Source organism: Corvus kubaryi, unplaced genomic scaffold (genome assembly GCF_017639235.1).
Source record: "Corvus kubaryi isolate FWS band 111438036 unplaced genomic scaffold, C.kubaryi_AGA036_p1.0 37270, whole genome shotgun sequence".
In the NCBI taxonomy this organism is placed as follows: Eukaryota; Metazoa; Chordata; class Aves; order Passeriformes; family Corvidae; genus Corvus; species Corvus kubaryi.
The window spans coordinates 4,278,338-4,296,207 of record NW_024581083.1 but is presented as its reverse complement, the minus strand read 5'-3'; the positions used below and the strand labels follow the sequence as shown (position 1 = coordinate 4,296,207).

The 17,870-nt window shown below is 37.2% G+C and overlaps 1 protein-coding gene across 3 annotated transcripts in view; it reads left to right on the top strand.

Annotated features, from left to right (window-relative positions):
- Positions 1-17,870, top strand: part of GABRG2 (gamma-aminobutyric acid type A receptor subunit gamma2) — a 67,721-nt gene that overhangs the window by 35,964 nt on the left and 13,887 nt on the right. Inside the window, exon 7 of one of the 3 annotated variants that reach the window (XM_042025427.1) lies at positions 2,825-4,527. The exons of the other annotated variants lie outside the window; for them this stretch is intronic. Within the exon in view, the coding sequence (XP_041881361.1) occupies positions 2,825-2,922 (98 nt within the window). The 3' untranslated portion in view covers positions 2,923-4,527. Of the gene's footprint in view, positions 1-2,824; positions 4,528-17,870 lie in introns of those variants that run through there. 3 annotated transcript variants of the gene reach the window in all.

The following is a 17,870-nucleotide window of genomic DNA, read 5'->3' as shown; positions in this document are numbered from 1 at the left end:
TTCCTTTATTTAGACCAGACATTGTCTACTGCTTATTTACAGAGCCCGTCCTGAATTTTTAATTAGATACAAAGGCAATATAAGACTAATAAATAGCAATTCAACAAGCTGCACAGGAGCCACAAGACTGATCAAGCAATATTTGTAAATGCCTTTTATTTTCTTCCTGTTCTGCATTTTAGAGAGCTAACAGGAGCTGTGCAGTAGAGACAGTGCATTGCTCATAATTGATAAACAAATCAGTAATTAAATCTTCATCTTGCTATGCATCTATTAAACCACATAAGTAAATCAGGGTCTGGTTTCTGTTCTATGAGGAAAATGTGGTCAGGGCTATTATTTTATGGAAGAGGATGTATTTTCACGCTTTTATATTTTATTTCAATGTTGTATCCTAATGAATTGAACTGTTGGCAGACATGCAGTCCCCAGAGGTTTCATAATGCTCAGAAAACCCCAGGAGTATTCTTCTGCTTCTTTATTAAGGCAAAATATGACAGCTGAAAATCAGATTTGTAGATCTGCATTGGAAAATAGTCCTGACATTAAAAATAGGCATAAGTGGATTACCACGTAGAAATCCCTGCCAGCCCTATACACAGCCTCAGGTTCTAGGATGGGTTGACTACAGCATGTGGCATATGGCATTGCCAGGGAGATGCCTCGGAGAACTGAAAACATTTCCTGTCTGAAGATTTTAATCTAGTGAATGGGTACAAGATACTGCTACCTGCATCTTGCTTTTGGCAGAATTTAAACATATTTGTATCCACTTTGCAGAGGAGCAAATAATGACATAGTTAGCTGTAAGTCAGAAAACCCAGATAACTATTAAAGTGTTCTGGGTGTTGTTATTGTTCTCTTTATGGCATGGGAAGGTATTTATCTCAATATCCTTATTTTTTTGAAAAAGCTATAATAAATTATTACCTTAAACATGCTTGCTAAAAGAATACTTTCTCTGTAGGACAGTGAAACATTTAAAGCAGAAGGCAGACACAATAGATTGAAAGGCCTATTTTTATGTTTGCTGCCTCAATGGAAATCCTCAATTCTAAGACAATAGCCTTAAGATAACCCTAAAATACATTAATAGATGCACCTTGAGATTTTACTCCCATTAGGAATATCCACCTATCCTAGTAAACGAGTCAACAGGGAATATTTTTGCTTATAAATTTTTTTTTCATTCAAACTCTCCCTTATTTCAACTTGCACGAACCACTGTTTAAAGTTACTGCATCCAAATACCATCATTTGAAAGAAAACACAGGAGGAGTTTAATTATTTGACTTTCATTTGATTACCATTAAAACAGGTTACAGACACTTCTCCGAGCAGGAATTCTGCTATGGTGGCAGCTTACAACAGTTTCCTATTGCTCTTAGGGGATAAAAACCAGTCTAAGGTAATTACACCTGCATATTCTTTTGGAGAATAATGGATAACAGATATTTCTAAAATGTGAACAACAAATTTTTCCTAAAATAATCCAGATACTCCTGCTGGTCTGTCATGGATCAAACCATAGTAATTAATGAACATTAGTACTAAAGTTTAACTGTTGAATGGTTCGTTCACTGAAAATAATCTACATTTCAGGATCATGTCTTCAAAGAGTAAAACTGAAGTATGATTCCCTTCATTCCTACCTTTTGTATTCTACAATTTTTTTCAGTTGGTTAGTTGTGTGGCAAATTAAGAATCTACATAAAAATTTACACAACTGAATAAAAAAACTAATTCAGTAAGCAGGCATTTTGAATCCTCCCTGTCATGCAGACTTCCAAGATCTATGTACGTGTACTTTTTTAGAACAGCAAAATTAGAACTCCTTAGAACCATTTATCCTTATATAATCCCTGTAGAGACAGACAAGACTACAGGGAGAAACCAAAGGCTTCCCAAAAAGCTGGACAATGAAGTGCAGACATGAAGGACAGAGACCTGTCCTGGAATGGCTGGGAAGAACTCAGGGCAGATACATTGGAGTCTCTTCTATACTGGCTGCTTCAGTCCTTGGCTAAAAATCTACACAGTTGCCTTGCCACTTTCTTTAGTCATTCAGACACCTCTCTTTCCATCATCTGCTCTGTAGTTTCTTTTCAAATCACTATGGACACATCCTGTGGCAGCAGAGCAACAGCAAAACCAAGGCCATCTTAACAGCACAGGCTGAGGCCATGGAATTTAACACAAATGCCATATCCAACAAAAAAGCCTGTGGATCCAAGCAATATAGATAATTAATATCCGGTGTTTCTGGTTTCAGCTCTGTGTTCAGTTACGACCACAATAAAAATGATCTTGCCAGTTTATGTGGCAGGGGGAGTTGCACCCATGTGACATAGACTCCCATCACCCTGCTGATTGCTGTAAGACTCCTTGGAAAGATCTGGATGGTGAGCAGGGAGAACCACCCAGCCACGGCAGCAGCCACGGCAGCAGCCACGGAGCCATGACTGGCATTGAAGGGACATCACCCTTTGGAGTTAGTGCAAAAAGCATCCAGAGCACTCCTTCACTTTCTAGTCTCTTTCACAGTGAGAGGCTAGATCTTTTTGGTTTAATAGGCAGGAAAAAACCCAAACACTATTGCTAGAGAATCAGTATGTTTAAAATTCTCACAGAATGAGAAAATCTGACTTTTCTGTTCAGGTTTGTATCTATAGAGATTCAGGTTTAGGCATTCAAATCCACCTGCTTCTACCTATCATATAAAGAGTTGAAAGGCTCTTTGATGATTACTTTCCATCTTTTGAGAGGGGTTAAAGACTTCCTTAAAATTCCATTGACATTAATTCAGCCTTTTTTTTTTTCTCAGTTCTTCCTAGAATCAGTGCAACTGACTCACCTCAGCAAAATGAAATCATGACTGCCCCTGATGAAAAGGGTTGTTGGGGCCTGAAATCCTTGTCATAATGACTTCCTAACTGAACAAAGATTCTTGAGGGTCAAGGTTTTTTTCTGAGTCTGTCTTTCATAAGGTTTTCCATATCTAAAAACATGGCTTGTTAGAGCTTAAACTGAGATTCAGAAAAGTCAGATAAAGATAAAAAGAATTAATATACAAGTAACCAGAGAATAAGGGATAATGTGGGATCTTACATGCATTTTCACTGAACTTATTGCTGGGTAATTACAAAAGCACAGATGTTACAAGCAAGATTGGTTTTGCATTAAATATACTTGTGTAGATATAATAGAACACTGCCTTTAAATAATACTTGTTTATTTGATAGCAAGAAAATAATTAGATCTTTTAGGATATTTGAATTATTAAAATTTTTTAAAAGCAGAATATTGAACAGTTCTAATTTTATTATAAAATCAGCAAGTTAAGAGGTTGAGTCTATATCTTAAAACACTTCCTGGACATAACTAAGCATAAAAATTTTTGTGATGCCTCTTATGCTCCTATGAATATATTTTCATAAGTACTGGTGACTCCTTGAGACAAAGCATATTATCCCAACTCCCTTTTATAATTCCTGTTTGGCAATGAAATCATCCTACTCCAATCACTGACTGACTTTCAGAAACATCACAAGAGAAAATCATTGTAATGTCACTCTAGCCAGTTGCAGCTAGATCTAATTATAACGAATTGCAAGGAGAAATCTTTGGTTCAAAAGGATTAGACCAGGTGATGTAGTAGTTAAAGAACAATATATAGTCACAATTACTTTAGAATTAAAATAAGTCTGAATATTAAGAATTTTTACAATAGTTAATAAGCATGTTTAAATTACTGATTTAAATAAATATATTTTTAATGCGCTGTTCAAATAACTAAAGTTCAAGCAATCCTGTGATAAATCAGAAGGTTCCTGAGCACTTCAGCCTTTCATCTGCAGAGTACTAGATAATCTCTGTAGCCTATAAACTGCTCAGCGTAAGACTGACAGTCCATGTCTGCACTGATGTTTCACTTCCAGACCCTTATGTTCAAAAAAACATGTTTGTAGTACAATGATTATAAAATAATGTCTTGGACCTTTTCTTCCCTTGGCCTTACTTTATTATTCACCATCTTCCTCCTTTCTCAGTGGAGAAAAATTAATTCATTAAGGATGTTTGAAGATGAGGACAGCTTAATGTTCCTAATGTGTAAAGAGTAAGGATAGTTCATTTGAAATACGTTTAGTTTTACCTGGGGCACATATATGTCCTAAATAATAAACATATTCCTCTAAGGCTGTTCTTACAGAGTTAAATCCCTTCACTTTGCAAGTGCAATTTCTAGTTTCTCAAACCCCTGTCATTACATTGCATTTTTAGTAACCTACTTATCTGTTTTACTGGGGGAAGTTGTCACTGTATTTGAATAGATATAATTGAAAGTCTGGGTGGAAGTAAGACATACAAGTCTATGTAACGTAACAAGAGCTAGGCAGCATCCATGGGAGCTAGCAATACTCAAATCCAGCCAAATGTAAAAAAAACTTGTAAAAATAAAATTAAATTAAATTAACATCTCTAACTTTGAAGAGACCTTCACAGTGAGCTTTAGTTTTTAATTATTTTTATCAAATAAAATGGGAGAAGCAAAAAGAAAATACACTAGGGTGTTACATGAAAATGTGTACATGATGTACAAACTACTGCAACTCTCCGTTGTTATCTTGTGACTACAAAATATTCTACTTACATTTTTAGATACGTTACCTACAATTCCATATCGCATCCTACAATGCTGACAACACATTCTCACAGAGGAATATAGTAGCCTAACATTAAGCATGGTCATAATGTTCAAATAGCTATCATCATCGTTGTATACTTCTCAAACATTAACTCCCTCATTTTGTATTGTTAAAATAAATTCTGAATTGTAAATAGTGTGTTTTAACATTGTCTTTTGAAACAAGGCATAATTGCCCTCATTTCAGTGTACATTACAGAAGCTAAAAATACAGCCACTTATCTCTAAAAGTGATACAGTATATTGAGTTCTTTGCTACTCTCAAGAAGATTGCATAATTAAGGCTAAAGAGCTGCAGGATAAAATTTATGTAATAATACTTTCTTGTATCATGCCCTCCACAGGAGAATTTGAAAATATTTTTCACGATTTAATGCACAAAGTAGCACAACACCCTTTGTCAGTCTTAATGCTAGAGACTAGAAATGTTTATGAAACTAGTCATTAATTGCTATTTTTTCTTTCTTGTCTATTGTTCCAAGAATTGAGAAAATTATGAAAAAAATTGACTAATGCAGATAATGTATTCTGGTTGATTGGAGTTCAATTTCTTCTATTTTAGTCATGAGAACATGACTTTGAAGGGGAAGTAAACTCATACTGTGTAGGTAACAACCAGTCATACACAGTTGCTTCCATTCTCAGTGCACAGGTTAAAAATACTCCCCAACAACTCACTTCCCTTGCCTCCCTCCAGAAGTCCTACAATGAGTTCACACCCTACCCATTCAAATTACAGAGAGCAATAACTATTTGACCTTACTTAACCCCCCCTTCTCTACTTTTGCAAAATGCAAAAACACACAATTAACAAAGAATAAGCATTAAATTATTTGATTACCTTCTGAGGCTACCCAGTAATACTTACTCAAAACCAGAAGAAAACAAGTTTGAATGCTTTCAACCATCCTTGTAGTTCATCAAAATTTCCTTTCTCATCTTACAGTAGCAAACGTCTGGTCTAGTAGATTGTTCCAGCTACCAAATCCTGAGATGGAACAGCAGTATCTTGGAACTGCATATGTTGACTTTGGTTATACAAATACAAGAGCAATAACCAGGGCATTCATGACAGCATACTGTCACTCCAGCTATGTTTGCTCTAGTGCTAAAGATTTGATCTAAGAAAAAAAGTTCTTGAGTAATTCTATTATTTGATTTCATCATGGAAAAAGCAAAAACATTATTGAATATGAAGAAAATGAATTAATTTTCTTCCCATTATTATTTTGGAAAGCAAGGATTGTCAACAACTGTATGACAATATTTAGAGAAAAACTAGCATACTTTCCAGAATAGGTATAGGAAAACCTTCAAATATCCTACCACTCTGAGAGAAAAAAGGTACCTCTGGTGACAAGAAAAGTAAAAAATTTCGCCAAAAAAATTTATTATTAGTGAATCGTGCAAAGACTAAAAAGCTACAGTCAAAAATAAATGTATGATAATCATTAGTATGCCTATCTGCATGCAGTGCTGCAGAGACTACCCATGAAAAAAAAAAAAAACATAAAAATAATTTTAAAGGAAAAAGTAGCTTTTCAGGAAAGGGCAATGAGGAGTATTACTTTTATGGCATTGAATTCATTTACTCTGGAAATGTAAACTTGAGAGATACAAACTCTTTTTTCTTAGAGATAAAATTCCTATGATAGTGGAATTTTATTCCAAAATCAAGGTTGCTAGCTCAAGGTAATACAAATGAACAACAAATAAATAGTTTCATGTTGAGAGCTCCTTGAAGAACTTTGTTTACACCTGTATTTGTGCTTTCCAACATTCATTTAGCATAAAAAGGTTTTCACATAGAGATGTTAGGATCAAGAAACAAGGAGGAAACTACATCAGTAAAACAAATTGCTATTATCCAGTTTAAACATAAAAGAGCAAAGAAAATTAAGACTGAGTATAAACCGGAAAGAACTTAGAAGGTTCAAAATATACCCAAAAACGAGATTAAAACCAAACGAGGTTAGATGTTGGTGCCAAAAAAATGATGTATTTTATTTAATAGTAAAAGAGGCAAATAGAAAGAAAGAGAAAAGGAAGAAAGAAAGAAATAAAGAAGTGTGGGGGGGGAGGGGATGGGGAAACAGGGAGAGGTGACAGGAGTTAGGTGGAAGCACAGCACATCCGAGGGTCCCAACGACATCTTGTTGCTCACTTCCACCTGGTCTGCTGGTGGTGAGGGTCTCCCATTGCCACTGTGGCCACGCCACCACACCCACCACACCACACCCTGCCACACGCCACTACAAAGAGTAGTGGATTAATATATGATTCGGGAAGGTGGGAACGCCCACATGCCTCCCTTGCAGGGGGCCAGTTTGTCACTGTCCCTTGCAACACTGAGGATCTGTTACATCACTTGGGGTGTAGGGTAAGGGCACCCCTTTGGGAGGGGCCTATAATGGGCCATGTCACCCCCTCTGTCCTTCATGTGGATGCAGCTTCTGCCAGGGTGCAGGGGCCCCTCAGATGGGCTCCTCTGCACAGTGGAGGATGGGTGTTCATGGCTTCTGACCAGAGGTTTTTCCATCACACACCCAAAGCCTCTCTTCCCCCCACCTTTTGGTGCAAGGGTCTGTGCAAGCCTGGCAGCTGATAGCCCCAGGGCTGTGGTCTCCACTCCTGAGGTGTTAAGCTTGTGCTCTGTGAATGTCCCCAGCCCTGAGTTACTTTATCTTATCTTCATCAGCGGGCAGTGTAAAGCCTCAGTCAGGGCCCCATTCAGGGTGTGGTAGTGTTCTCTGCAGCTTTTATAATACCGTTTTAAAAGTCCTTCATGAAAATGTTTAAGTCATAAACATAATATTTCAGTCTCTGACACATGTATTTTTCAAACACTACCATCAGTCATCTTCTTTTGAACTTCTAGAAATAATAAAATGTCTAAAATTGATCTGGCTGGGAACTGCTGGAATGCACTTTGAAAACACCACTGCCATTTACAGGTTAAAAACTGAAAGTCATGTTAAAAACTAAGGCTCCAAGTTCAGTAGAGTAAAAAAGGGTAAAGCGGTATTTTAAATGCTCTTTGGATACTCTTTCTCTCCCACATGCAGTATGTGCACGTGAACAGCTAAGTGCTTCCTAGGGAATGTGGCCAGCAGAGTTGAGCCAGGAGCAGACCCTGCTGCTGGGCATGGCACTATGGAGGAGCAGTGTTGCATTTACCTGGTGGGAATGTTGGTTTCCAGAAGGAAACTGGATGGCATTTCCATACCTGCATCACTTCCAGGAAACTCATGAGCCCCTTCAACGCAAATATTTTGTTGGTTCTGAGAAGTTAATGTTTGCAATTTTATTGCTTTGCCTCTTAGGCTTTGAGTATTCTTCTCTCTTTATGGCATCTGAGGTAACATCATGACTGTCCCAGAGAGAGTGAATGACCACTGCATCATTTCTGCAGCCAATCTGTTACCCCACCCTGAAGTCTGGCAACTTCTACAGAAAGATAAATGCAACACACATTGAAAGACTCTTTTGATCATATCGACCTTTTCTGATGCCTGCCACTTGTTGCAGCCTTACCTCTCTTTTACAAACACAGGGCCTGAATTTCCAAAAAAATAACGTAAGAGACCCCACAGAGATCTGGCTTCCAGCGACATATTACATCGCGATATGTAGGGTGCACTGCAGCCTACATGGTACACCTCAATCCATAGCTCCCTCACCACAGTCCTGGGGGACTCCAAATGCATGTTTCTCTGTATGCCACACAGTGCTTCAGATCCAGAATTGCCAGTTCAATTTTAAAAGCTTCCCAGGACATAACATTTTCAAATGTTAAAAGAAAAAAGTTTTAAAAAGACATTACCCATGGGATTCACAGTGTTGTAACCTCACTTTTAAGAAGGTATTAAGAGGTTGCACTTTTGAGCCTGAAAACACAATGTGATGGCAATACACACTGTGACATGGAATGGGGACTCCCAGGGGAACCTGTTTTGTACAAGTTGTGAACGTTATCCTGAATATGTCTGTTTGAGAAATAAATAGCTCTTCAAAGGTATCCTCTTGAAAAGAGCAAGACATTTAAATACCTTGTAGGATTTGGACTAGGGTGATTACATACACCTAGAAGCTCTACCTCTATCTGTGAAGCTGGTAACTGAAGCTTCGAGATAGTTATCTGTAGTCTTTAAAGATTTTTTTCACATCCTGTACTAGATTTGTTTGACTTCAAATGGCAATATTGGCTATAAATTATTCATGATTCATAGATGTCTCTTTAGAGACATGATCTTCAGACAAAGCATCCTCTTTAACTCTGTTCTTCCCTTCAGGCCTGTTGAATGCAGGCCTGTGGCCTTACTCTTAGTATTAAGTACAATTTTAGAACATCATCTCTTTGTTTGCCATTTTTCATAGTTTCCCTTTCTTTCTTAATTCCTCAAACACCTGCTATGTTTTTTAAACTCTACATTTATTCACTATTTTAATAATAACCTAGTTCCTTCTAATTCGGTGTCTTTATTTCTTCTCTGATTTTAAAAATCCTTTCTTTCCCCCTTCTAATAGCTAAAGAGATACTGGTTTTAAAGGCTTTTTCTTCAACATTTTTACTTTCTACCTGATGTCAATAACATCCTCCTAGAAAGCTCAAGAGGTTAAAAACACACCCAAACACATTTGCCATCTCCTTTCGTAGCATATAAATAACTGTTCTATTAGAGCAAGGTTTTTTTCCATTTCATTTCCTCACCAATCACACCTTAGACAATTTTGCAACACCTACTTTAGCCAGTGAATGTTTCTGCTGCTACCTGTTAACTTTGATTGTGAACAAGATTAATTTGCACATTGATGAAGATTTGCACCTGGCTTCTGCAAGACAAAACACTAAAGAAATCAGAAACAATTTGGAATCTGCACACAGAGCAGGCCCTGTTCTCAGGCAAACCAATTGCAGGAGAATGAAGATCATGTTTACCTTTCAAACACTAATCCACAATAGCCTCTTCTAGAATAATGTCTCAAATTGAAAAATAAATATATTTATCATATTTTTATAAAAATTTTTTCTAAGTAGTTCTAAGCACCAACAATAAGAACATATTTTTAAAAGTCATAGATCTGAACTCTGGAGCACTCTCTTCCAGGTAATTTGGTAATCTCTTTATAGTTATGGCTTTAAAGTATGGTTTTAACAGATTTTAGATACTTACAAAATGTTGACAATAAATGAGTTACTCTCAAATAAGTCTACATAAATACAGTTCCAGATTCTTCTAGTGGAAATATTTTGCTTTCATTCTGAGCTTTTGTATGTATGTTTTGTAGGATTTGTGGTATTTTAAAATCAGAAGTCGTGTGTGTGGCTGTATGTAATACAGTAATATATGTAACACATCACTTATTTCTGTAATACACATGACTTCATAAAATTTATATTCCTTTTATTAAGCTCAGTTCATGGAAAAATGTAACACTACAGCTCTAAATCCTATGAGGCAGGCACCCTTCTTGAAAAATGCACATCTATGGGAGCAGCCTGCTCCTTTATGGTCTTTCACATGCACAGCAGGAGAAAAGCACAGCTCACATGGTTGTGAATGCACTTGTCTCACATGTGAGACAGCATGTTCTGCTCACAAAGGAGGTAGGCAACAGATATGTAATCACTGAGACAGAAGGTTGTGCTTCACATGCCTTGAACAGACCATGCAAGATGAAGCAAATTGTTTTGTTCTTCTGAGCACTGTAGAACTCTGATAGAGCTAAAAACTATCACAACTATCTTGGCTTCAATTTTAGGCAGCCATATATTAATAATTAGAGGAAAACAAGTGCACTGTCATCCACCTTTAAAAAGACTAAGATCATCTACACAGACCTATCACCACTGTCACCATAAAGCATCTGGGGAGGAACTCAAAACTGGAGCAGCACTGTAAGTTGCAGGCATAGGTGGGAAGCTTCCTTGTGTTTGATAGTCCAAGAAATCAGTACTTCTGTCAGGCAACTGTTTCTAAGGGTCATTCTACCAGTGTCTGTGTCTCAAGAAAAGTAATCATTCCATTCCTCAGCAGTCCCATGGCATTCTATATAAGCAGAGAAAAGAGATAACTCTGCCTATAATTGAGCAGTAGTGATGCTGGGAACCCTGAGAGCAGCTCCATTGGGCTGTGGGTTCAGAAAGTTGTCATGTAACACCTTTCCTGGTATACAAAGGGACCATACATTGCTACACAGAGGTACTGAGATTACCATGGTAATGAAAATTATAATTAAAAACTAACAAGCAAAACAACAATAACACCACCTCAACAAAACTATGAATACTGAAACTTCACAAAAAATGTATTATTCTTCTCCCTTCTTTCCCCTTACATGAAATACACGTAACAGAGAAATGTTCAAGACTAATTCAAACAGCAACTCCTCCTGGTGTACCCAGTTTCCATGTCCACCTGCTAACAAAGATGAACACTACAATATGCACTGGAATTCCCACACAACAAATTAGCATTAGAACTCAGAGAGGTGTGTGAACATACTTCCTTCCTACCTGTGTATCTGGGTAAACCATGGGTTTCTGAAGAACTGAATACATCAACAAGTAGCCGTGGAAAGCTGATTGGGAGAATTCCTTGCAGGTTTCTGCAAGCTTTTCAACACGAAAGCCTTTATGATAAACCCATGAATTATTAAGCAACAGAATTATCTTTGTTATGTAATTTCATTTTAAGTCGAGATTCAACAGAGGCAAGTAACAGAAGTTTAAAATGCATTTATGTTTTTCTGCCAGCTGTATCTGTCACTGATAAAAGAAACAGAAAACTGTGGACTGTCTCTCTCATAGGCATAATCACTACCTGGTTTATACACTTACTCAGATATAAATTAACTAGTAGATGAAACATTTGGTTACTCTTCAACTACATAAATATCCCATAAGAATCAAGGGTATCAGAAGTTCAGAATTACCACAGTCATTCAAGAAGCCATATCACTGAGTGTTTTGTCAGATTCTGAATATGGAAACATTTTTTTAGTGAAAGGTGCAGGGATCCAATCCTACATGTCAATGACATAATAAAACAGTCAGGCATTTTCCCACATAAGTTTAGAGCAGAATCTCCAGATGCTGTTGGAACACAGTGTGCATGTGTTCCAAACGACTTTCATGGGCTAAGAGAAACAGCTGTTCCATCAGAGACGTGGGACTGGACTTGAGATCTCTTGCCTGCTTCTTCAGTGTCCTGATCAATAATCCACACCCATTCTTTGACATGTTTTTGGGCTATGATGTTTTCCAACAGGACAATTTACATTTTACTATGTATCTTTGTTGGGTTCTTGTGCTCAAAGACATTTTCTTTTCTTACTGAGCTCTCTAAAGCCCACGACATTTGGTAGATGACCACACTGCATTGGGTTTGATCTGTACAACTTTTGTTCTTGGATGTTTTGCCTTCCAGGGTCTCATATTTAAGTAAAATTTAGTCTTTTCTTGGTTACCTGAATTGGTTTCCTGGGGGTTTAAGACTAAATATCCACTGATTAAATATCCTAAAATATTTAACGGAAGCTAAAAATAAATGGAATTGAAACACTCAAAAATAATAAAAAAAAGTCTATCTAATGCTGGAATCTGAGCAATAAAGCAGGATGTATCCCTCCCAACATCCCTTGGGCTCTTTGTTTATGGTACTGTCTTCCCAGTAATCTCCCTCTGCACCCACTGGAAGTGAGATGCTGGTGTTTGAGTCGTACTTTCTTGTATAAATATTTCTTTTGCTGGGGCGTTCAGACAGAATGAATCTGTGAAATCTGTAGCTCCCCTGCAGAACATTGCCTCCACACAGTCATGCCTTCTCTCCTCTGGAGAGGAAGTAGAAGGAAACATCAAATTTTATTGCAGCCTCAGGTTATGTACTACTGTCTCCGGGTCCTGAAAATAACTGGAAACATCCAAATCAAAGACTAAATGTACTGTATCCTCAAATTCCTCTTCTCTCCAAATGAAAAGTGTTCAGAGGAGTTCAAGAATGACCTCTTCCATGCAAGACAATTCACAAAGATATAAAAGCAAATATAATAAGGGGTGTTTATGAACTACGTAAGTCATGTGCAGTCTTTCAGCAACCTGGACTTGCACAAAGCTCATGAAACAGTACTAATTTCAAGGGACTTCTCCAACATGTCTGTAAGACTGTTGTTATTTAGACCAAAATTATTAAATACTTGATTTTTTTTCCCTCATGGCATTCACCAAATAGGCCTGTATTGAATTTTTATTAGCGGTTTTTAACCTAGACTCGAAGTGTAACATTTATTTAATTCCCATTTTTACATCTTACATTTCTCTTATTACCCCTGGACTTGCCCAAACTCTCTTTTCAGACAAATCCTTTGCAGAGTTGTCTAGAAAGCCAAATATGTAGACCTATTGTATGGTATGAATCTTGTGGTTTGCCACCCAATAAAACAAAGACAATCACCATTTTGTACTTTCTTTCTCAGATGCAAACCGCTGAAAATTTCAACATGATAAAATTTACATAGTTTTGACAATCTTTATTACATGCCATTTCATAATTCAAATAGTGTGTTTGATCTGAAGTACCATGGATGTGTTGTACTTCATGCTTTGAACTACAGAAACAGAACTTATTTCCAGTTCTCCCTGTAGCAGGCAGGTTTGGATGCTGTCAGAAAGTGGTTATACCATCTGGATACCTTGAAATGAATGAAATATAATAAAACATTTTTCTTATTTGTTTACATTGGTGATTGCACCATATCAAAACCCGCATTATTATGGCAATAGGTTAAATAATCAAAATTAAACAAGTCATTATTTTAAACATTCACAGAGCCCTGCTATAGGTGCATAATTTTCTTGAAACAGACAGCTTTTCTTGAGGTATTCAGGTAACAACCAGACATCCAAAAGAGCCAAGGACACAGGATGTGTCAGGCACAGCAAAATTCCTGACAGAACAGCGCCCTAGCTGGTGCTGCTGCCTGGAAATGATGACTCTGCTTTTTACCTTACCACGGATTTCCAGTCATCCTCCCATTTTCTCATCTCTGAACTGGATGACAGTGACTCAAACAGTTTCTTTAGAACCCAAATGACTCCTGACCATTCAGAGATGAGACACTGAGCTCACATCCTTGGTTGATGCTTCCTAGGCAAGGGGGGAATGGGAAAGAGAGCAGAAGGTTCTACAGTTTTAAGATTATTTGCACATTGGAGCATAATGGTTCACTCACAGAAGTTGCAGCTTATTGCTGCTGCCACATCTAAATACTAATCCTGCACACTAAAAGCCCTCCTATGTTTCCTAATGCCAATGTAATAGCTTATCCACCTTCACAGACAAGCAAACAAAAAAGTTGTTTGTAAATATGTCGCAAACTAGGAAAAAAATCGTATCATGGGCAAATATGTAGGATCAGTAACACTCATTTTCCTTTCAGACTTCTGGCACTCACAGATGAAACCTTAGAAATAAACACACCTAAGTTTACATTCAATCCTTCAGTACATTTCCACATACTGATATTTTTCAGCAACAGAAAATTCTCAGGCTAAATCTTGTCTCTATGATTTCAAAGAGAAGGTGGGAACAGTAATAGATTTTAATTACTGTCTAGTGTCATTACATTCTTTCCTCCTATAATTAGAAACTAATGAGATACGGAACACATTCTGTCAAATGAACTGAGAAAACAGCATTTCAAGTGGAATGAGCGGCCAAGGACCAAACAAAATCCAGAACTGTTGGGCAGAAAGTCATGTCATACATAAAGAAATTTCATTTGCTTGGATGAGTGTAATGATTCATCTCATTTTGCAGAAGTTTCATCAGCCAAGATTTTAATTTCAAAAACATAAACTAATTGCAGCTCTCTTCTGCCTGCTCCCACAGGAAATCAAGGTGTTTAATGCCAGACATATTCACACACAGACATATACCTTACTTCCCTAATTTTTAAAAACTGCCCCCCCCCAAAAAAGCAAATCTCCCATCCCCTGCTCTCTATCCAGCTGTGCAATGCAGTTAGGATTCATCCCTTGGAAGGAAAATTGAAAAGCAGTCTTGCAACTATCTGAATCTCAGAGATAATCTTATATAAATGGACTACAGTGCAAGCTATGTCAAAATCTTGATGTTGTTTTACCTCATTGCATAATGAAACTATAATCACAGCTTAGAAATGGATATTAAAAATTTCTATTATTATATTTTTTGGGGAAATCACTCAGTACAATTGCTGTGCTGTATTGGCAATGACCATGGCTCACCCCAGTCTTTGTGTAATGCCAGCAGTCAGGTAGGGAATGGCACTGCTTCCATGTGCAAGTCTGTTAAAAGCAAATACTGGCAACGCCATGGCGTATTTTCTTCCTTTGTCCTAAAGGCTAAATATTTACATCATTTTATTTCACATCATGACTTCTCTGTGACACAATAGTGGTATTTTGCAGCTAAGCCTCAGAGGGAAAGAGATTATTGAGCATTTTTGGAAAGGAAGAGACTCTGGGGTTTTTTTAACTCTCTGTCCTTATGTAGTCTAAAAATCTGTCAATGAAAGAATAAAAAGCTGTGAAGGACAGAACCAATGAAAAGGGCACTTGGCAAAGAATGAGATAACAAGAAGGTCTCATGGTCAGATACCTAGGGAACAGTGTTCCCTCTGATTTTACCTTTTCCCCAGACTTTTCATTTCTGGTTGTGGGAACAAATAAGTCTCATACATATCAGCTTGTGATTAGCACTGTGATCAAATTTCTGTCCTGTCTTTATGAAAATGAATTCAGTCATGTGCCCAGTGATCAAATACTTCAGCCAAAATTATTTTCCTGACATATATGTAAAAACATTGCACTGTAAGAGGGAATGTGACAAAATACCAGTTTTAGAAGTACATTGGTACTGAACTTGACAGACTTATGAACTTCCTGATCTGTTGGAAAAAAAAAAAAAAAAGAAGTCACTTTAGGTTTTAAACAAGACAAATATTTGAATAGGTTAAATCTGAATCCTCATAGAAAACTATGTGTTTAGAACAAATATCATATTTTCTTTACGACATCTCACTGAACCTTATCTGCAGGCTGGCTCAGTACCCTCACCAAGACAGTAAATGCCAGCGAAACTCCAAATATAGACCGTCTCAAGGCAAGAAAAGAGATGGGCACAAAAGCCAAACGAAGATGCATCAGAACAAGTACACCAATCTTAAACTATTTACATGATTTTTCATCCTAGATTAGAGCTGCACTGTACAATGTAATGCGCCATCTGATACTTGCTTGATTTGGTAGAGAGGTGTAATTCCTGTCTCCCATTCACCCTTTTTCCTGCCTTTTCTGGGGGCAGGGATCTGCCTCCAGCCACTGCTGAGCGGAGCGTACACCAAAACTCTGGTACCAACACCTGATTTGACATAAAAGAGAAAAGGCTTTGTCCATGTTCTTTTTCTTTCATTTTCTCTCCACTTGCAGCAGCTCTTGGTAACCTTGCTGCCCTCCAGCGTGCCAGGAGGGCACACAGTGGGAAGGAAATCAGCTGCTTTACACGCAATACCCCATAACTTTACCAACTAGTTATTTTCTATTATTGCAGAATATCTGTCTAAAAATGGCAATAAGCCTGACTCTTTTATGAAGGATGCATTTAGAATCCTTTTGGTTGCATTTACTATTATTTTAATAGTCTGTACTAATCCAGCAACTTTTTAAGAACTGAGTGAATTAGAAGCTCCTATAGGAGATGTTCATAGACATCATGCACCACTGTTTTAATGGTATTTCTACGTACCATAACTAAACCCAAGAAAACACATCTATTCCATCAAACTACCATTTACCAATTCCTTCTTTTAAAATAAACCAAGAGTACTAGCTCTGTCTGCTGCCTAACAGAAAACAAGGCTGCTGGCCATGCTAACAATAAAAGAGAGAGAGAGAACAAGGATGTATCTATTAGCTATTTATGAGAAAAAGAAGATAAATTCTGCTGCCACAGTTGTTCTTCATTAACAATTTATGCAGTTTATATTCATTACTTGTAGCACAAAGGTGATGCTACTTTGGAGATATTTCTATCACACAAGAGTTGGTTTAGTCCTTAAAAGTGCTCCTCTAATAAGAGACGCACACAAGTCAGTTGTGCCATTCAGTGTTTGTATAAACACTCAATGACAAGAATAATTAGAAATTTTTAAGATTCAGTTTTCCACTGGCAGACTTGCAAGCTTTTCTCATTTCTATCCTGAGGCGACAGTGCCCTCCTGTGGCACGAGGTTTTTTTATTTGCTTTTTCCCCTATGCATACTCCATCCGGAAAGATGAACTGGATAGGGTTTCCCATCTAGAAGCATGTCATTTATTTATATACTTGTTTATATGAGTTTATTTTGAGAAAAGGTTCCATTTCTATCTATATTTTCACATGTCTCTTTAAACAAATATTTTAAAAAGTGCTTGCTCTTCTCTGTATGGTTTCTGTATAACTTTAGGAGATAAAAGCCCATTGGGAATCTGGACAGCTGGTGCACCTCTGTGTCTGTAGGAATCATGTGGTTGTTATTTGCTGCACTAACAAAACTGTGCCTATTACATACCATATAATCTGTGACCTACGTCAATCCTAGTTTCTAGTCATTTGATCTGTCCTTAAGGAGCAAATGATGGCTAGAAATTCTGGGAGAGTTTGGATAATGCATTGATCTTCCATCTGACTCTTTTTGGCAGTTTCACAAATTCATGTAGTGGAGAAAAACTTCAAATTTTAAAATAATATAATAAAGACCACTTGGTAGCTTTTGCTGGCAATTATTGATTCATTACCAATGTTCTCCTACATAATTTATTTTCTCCACAGATTTTTAAATTTTAAGCACAAAAAGCTCTAAATTAGAAACATTTTCAGAATTACTAAAACAGACTTTGATTTTTATACTACTAAACAGTGACAAAAATATTTAAGGTATCTAAATACTCAAAGAAAATCCTGTTTAGACCCTGGGATAGAACACTTGCCATTCCCCAGGGAGAAGAGCTCCACAATGAAACTCCTGACACCGTGGAGTCAGCATGAGGTGATGAGCTCATGTGCTGTAAACTCTCAGCACACAGATTCTGGAGATTTTAGGTAGTGGAATATATAAAGGAACCCCGTTTGAGAAGAAGAGAGCC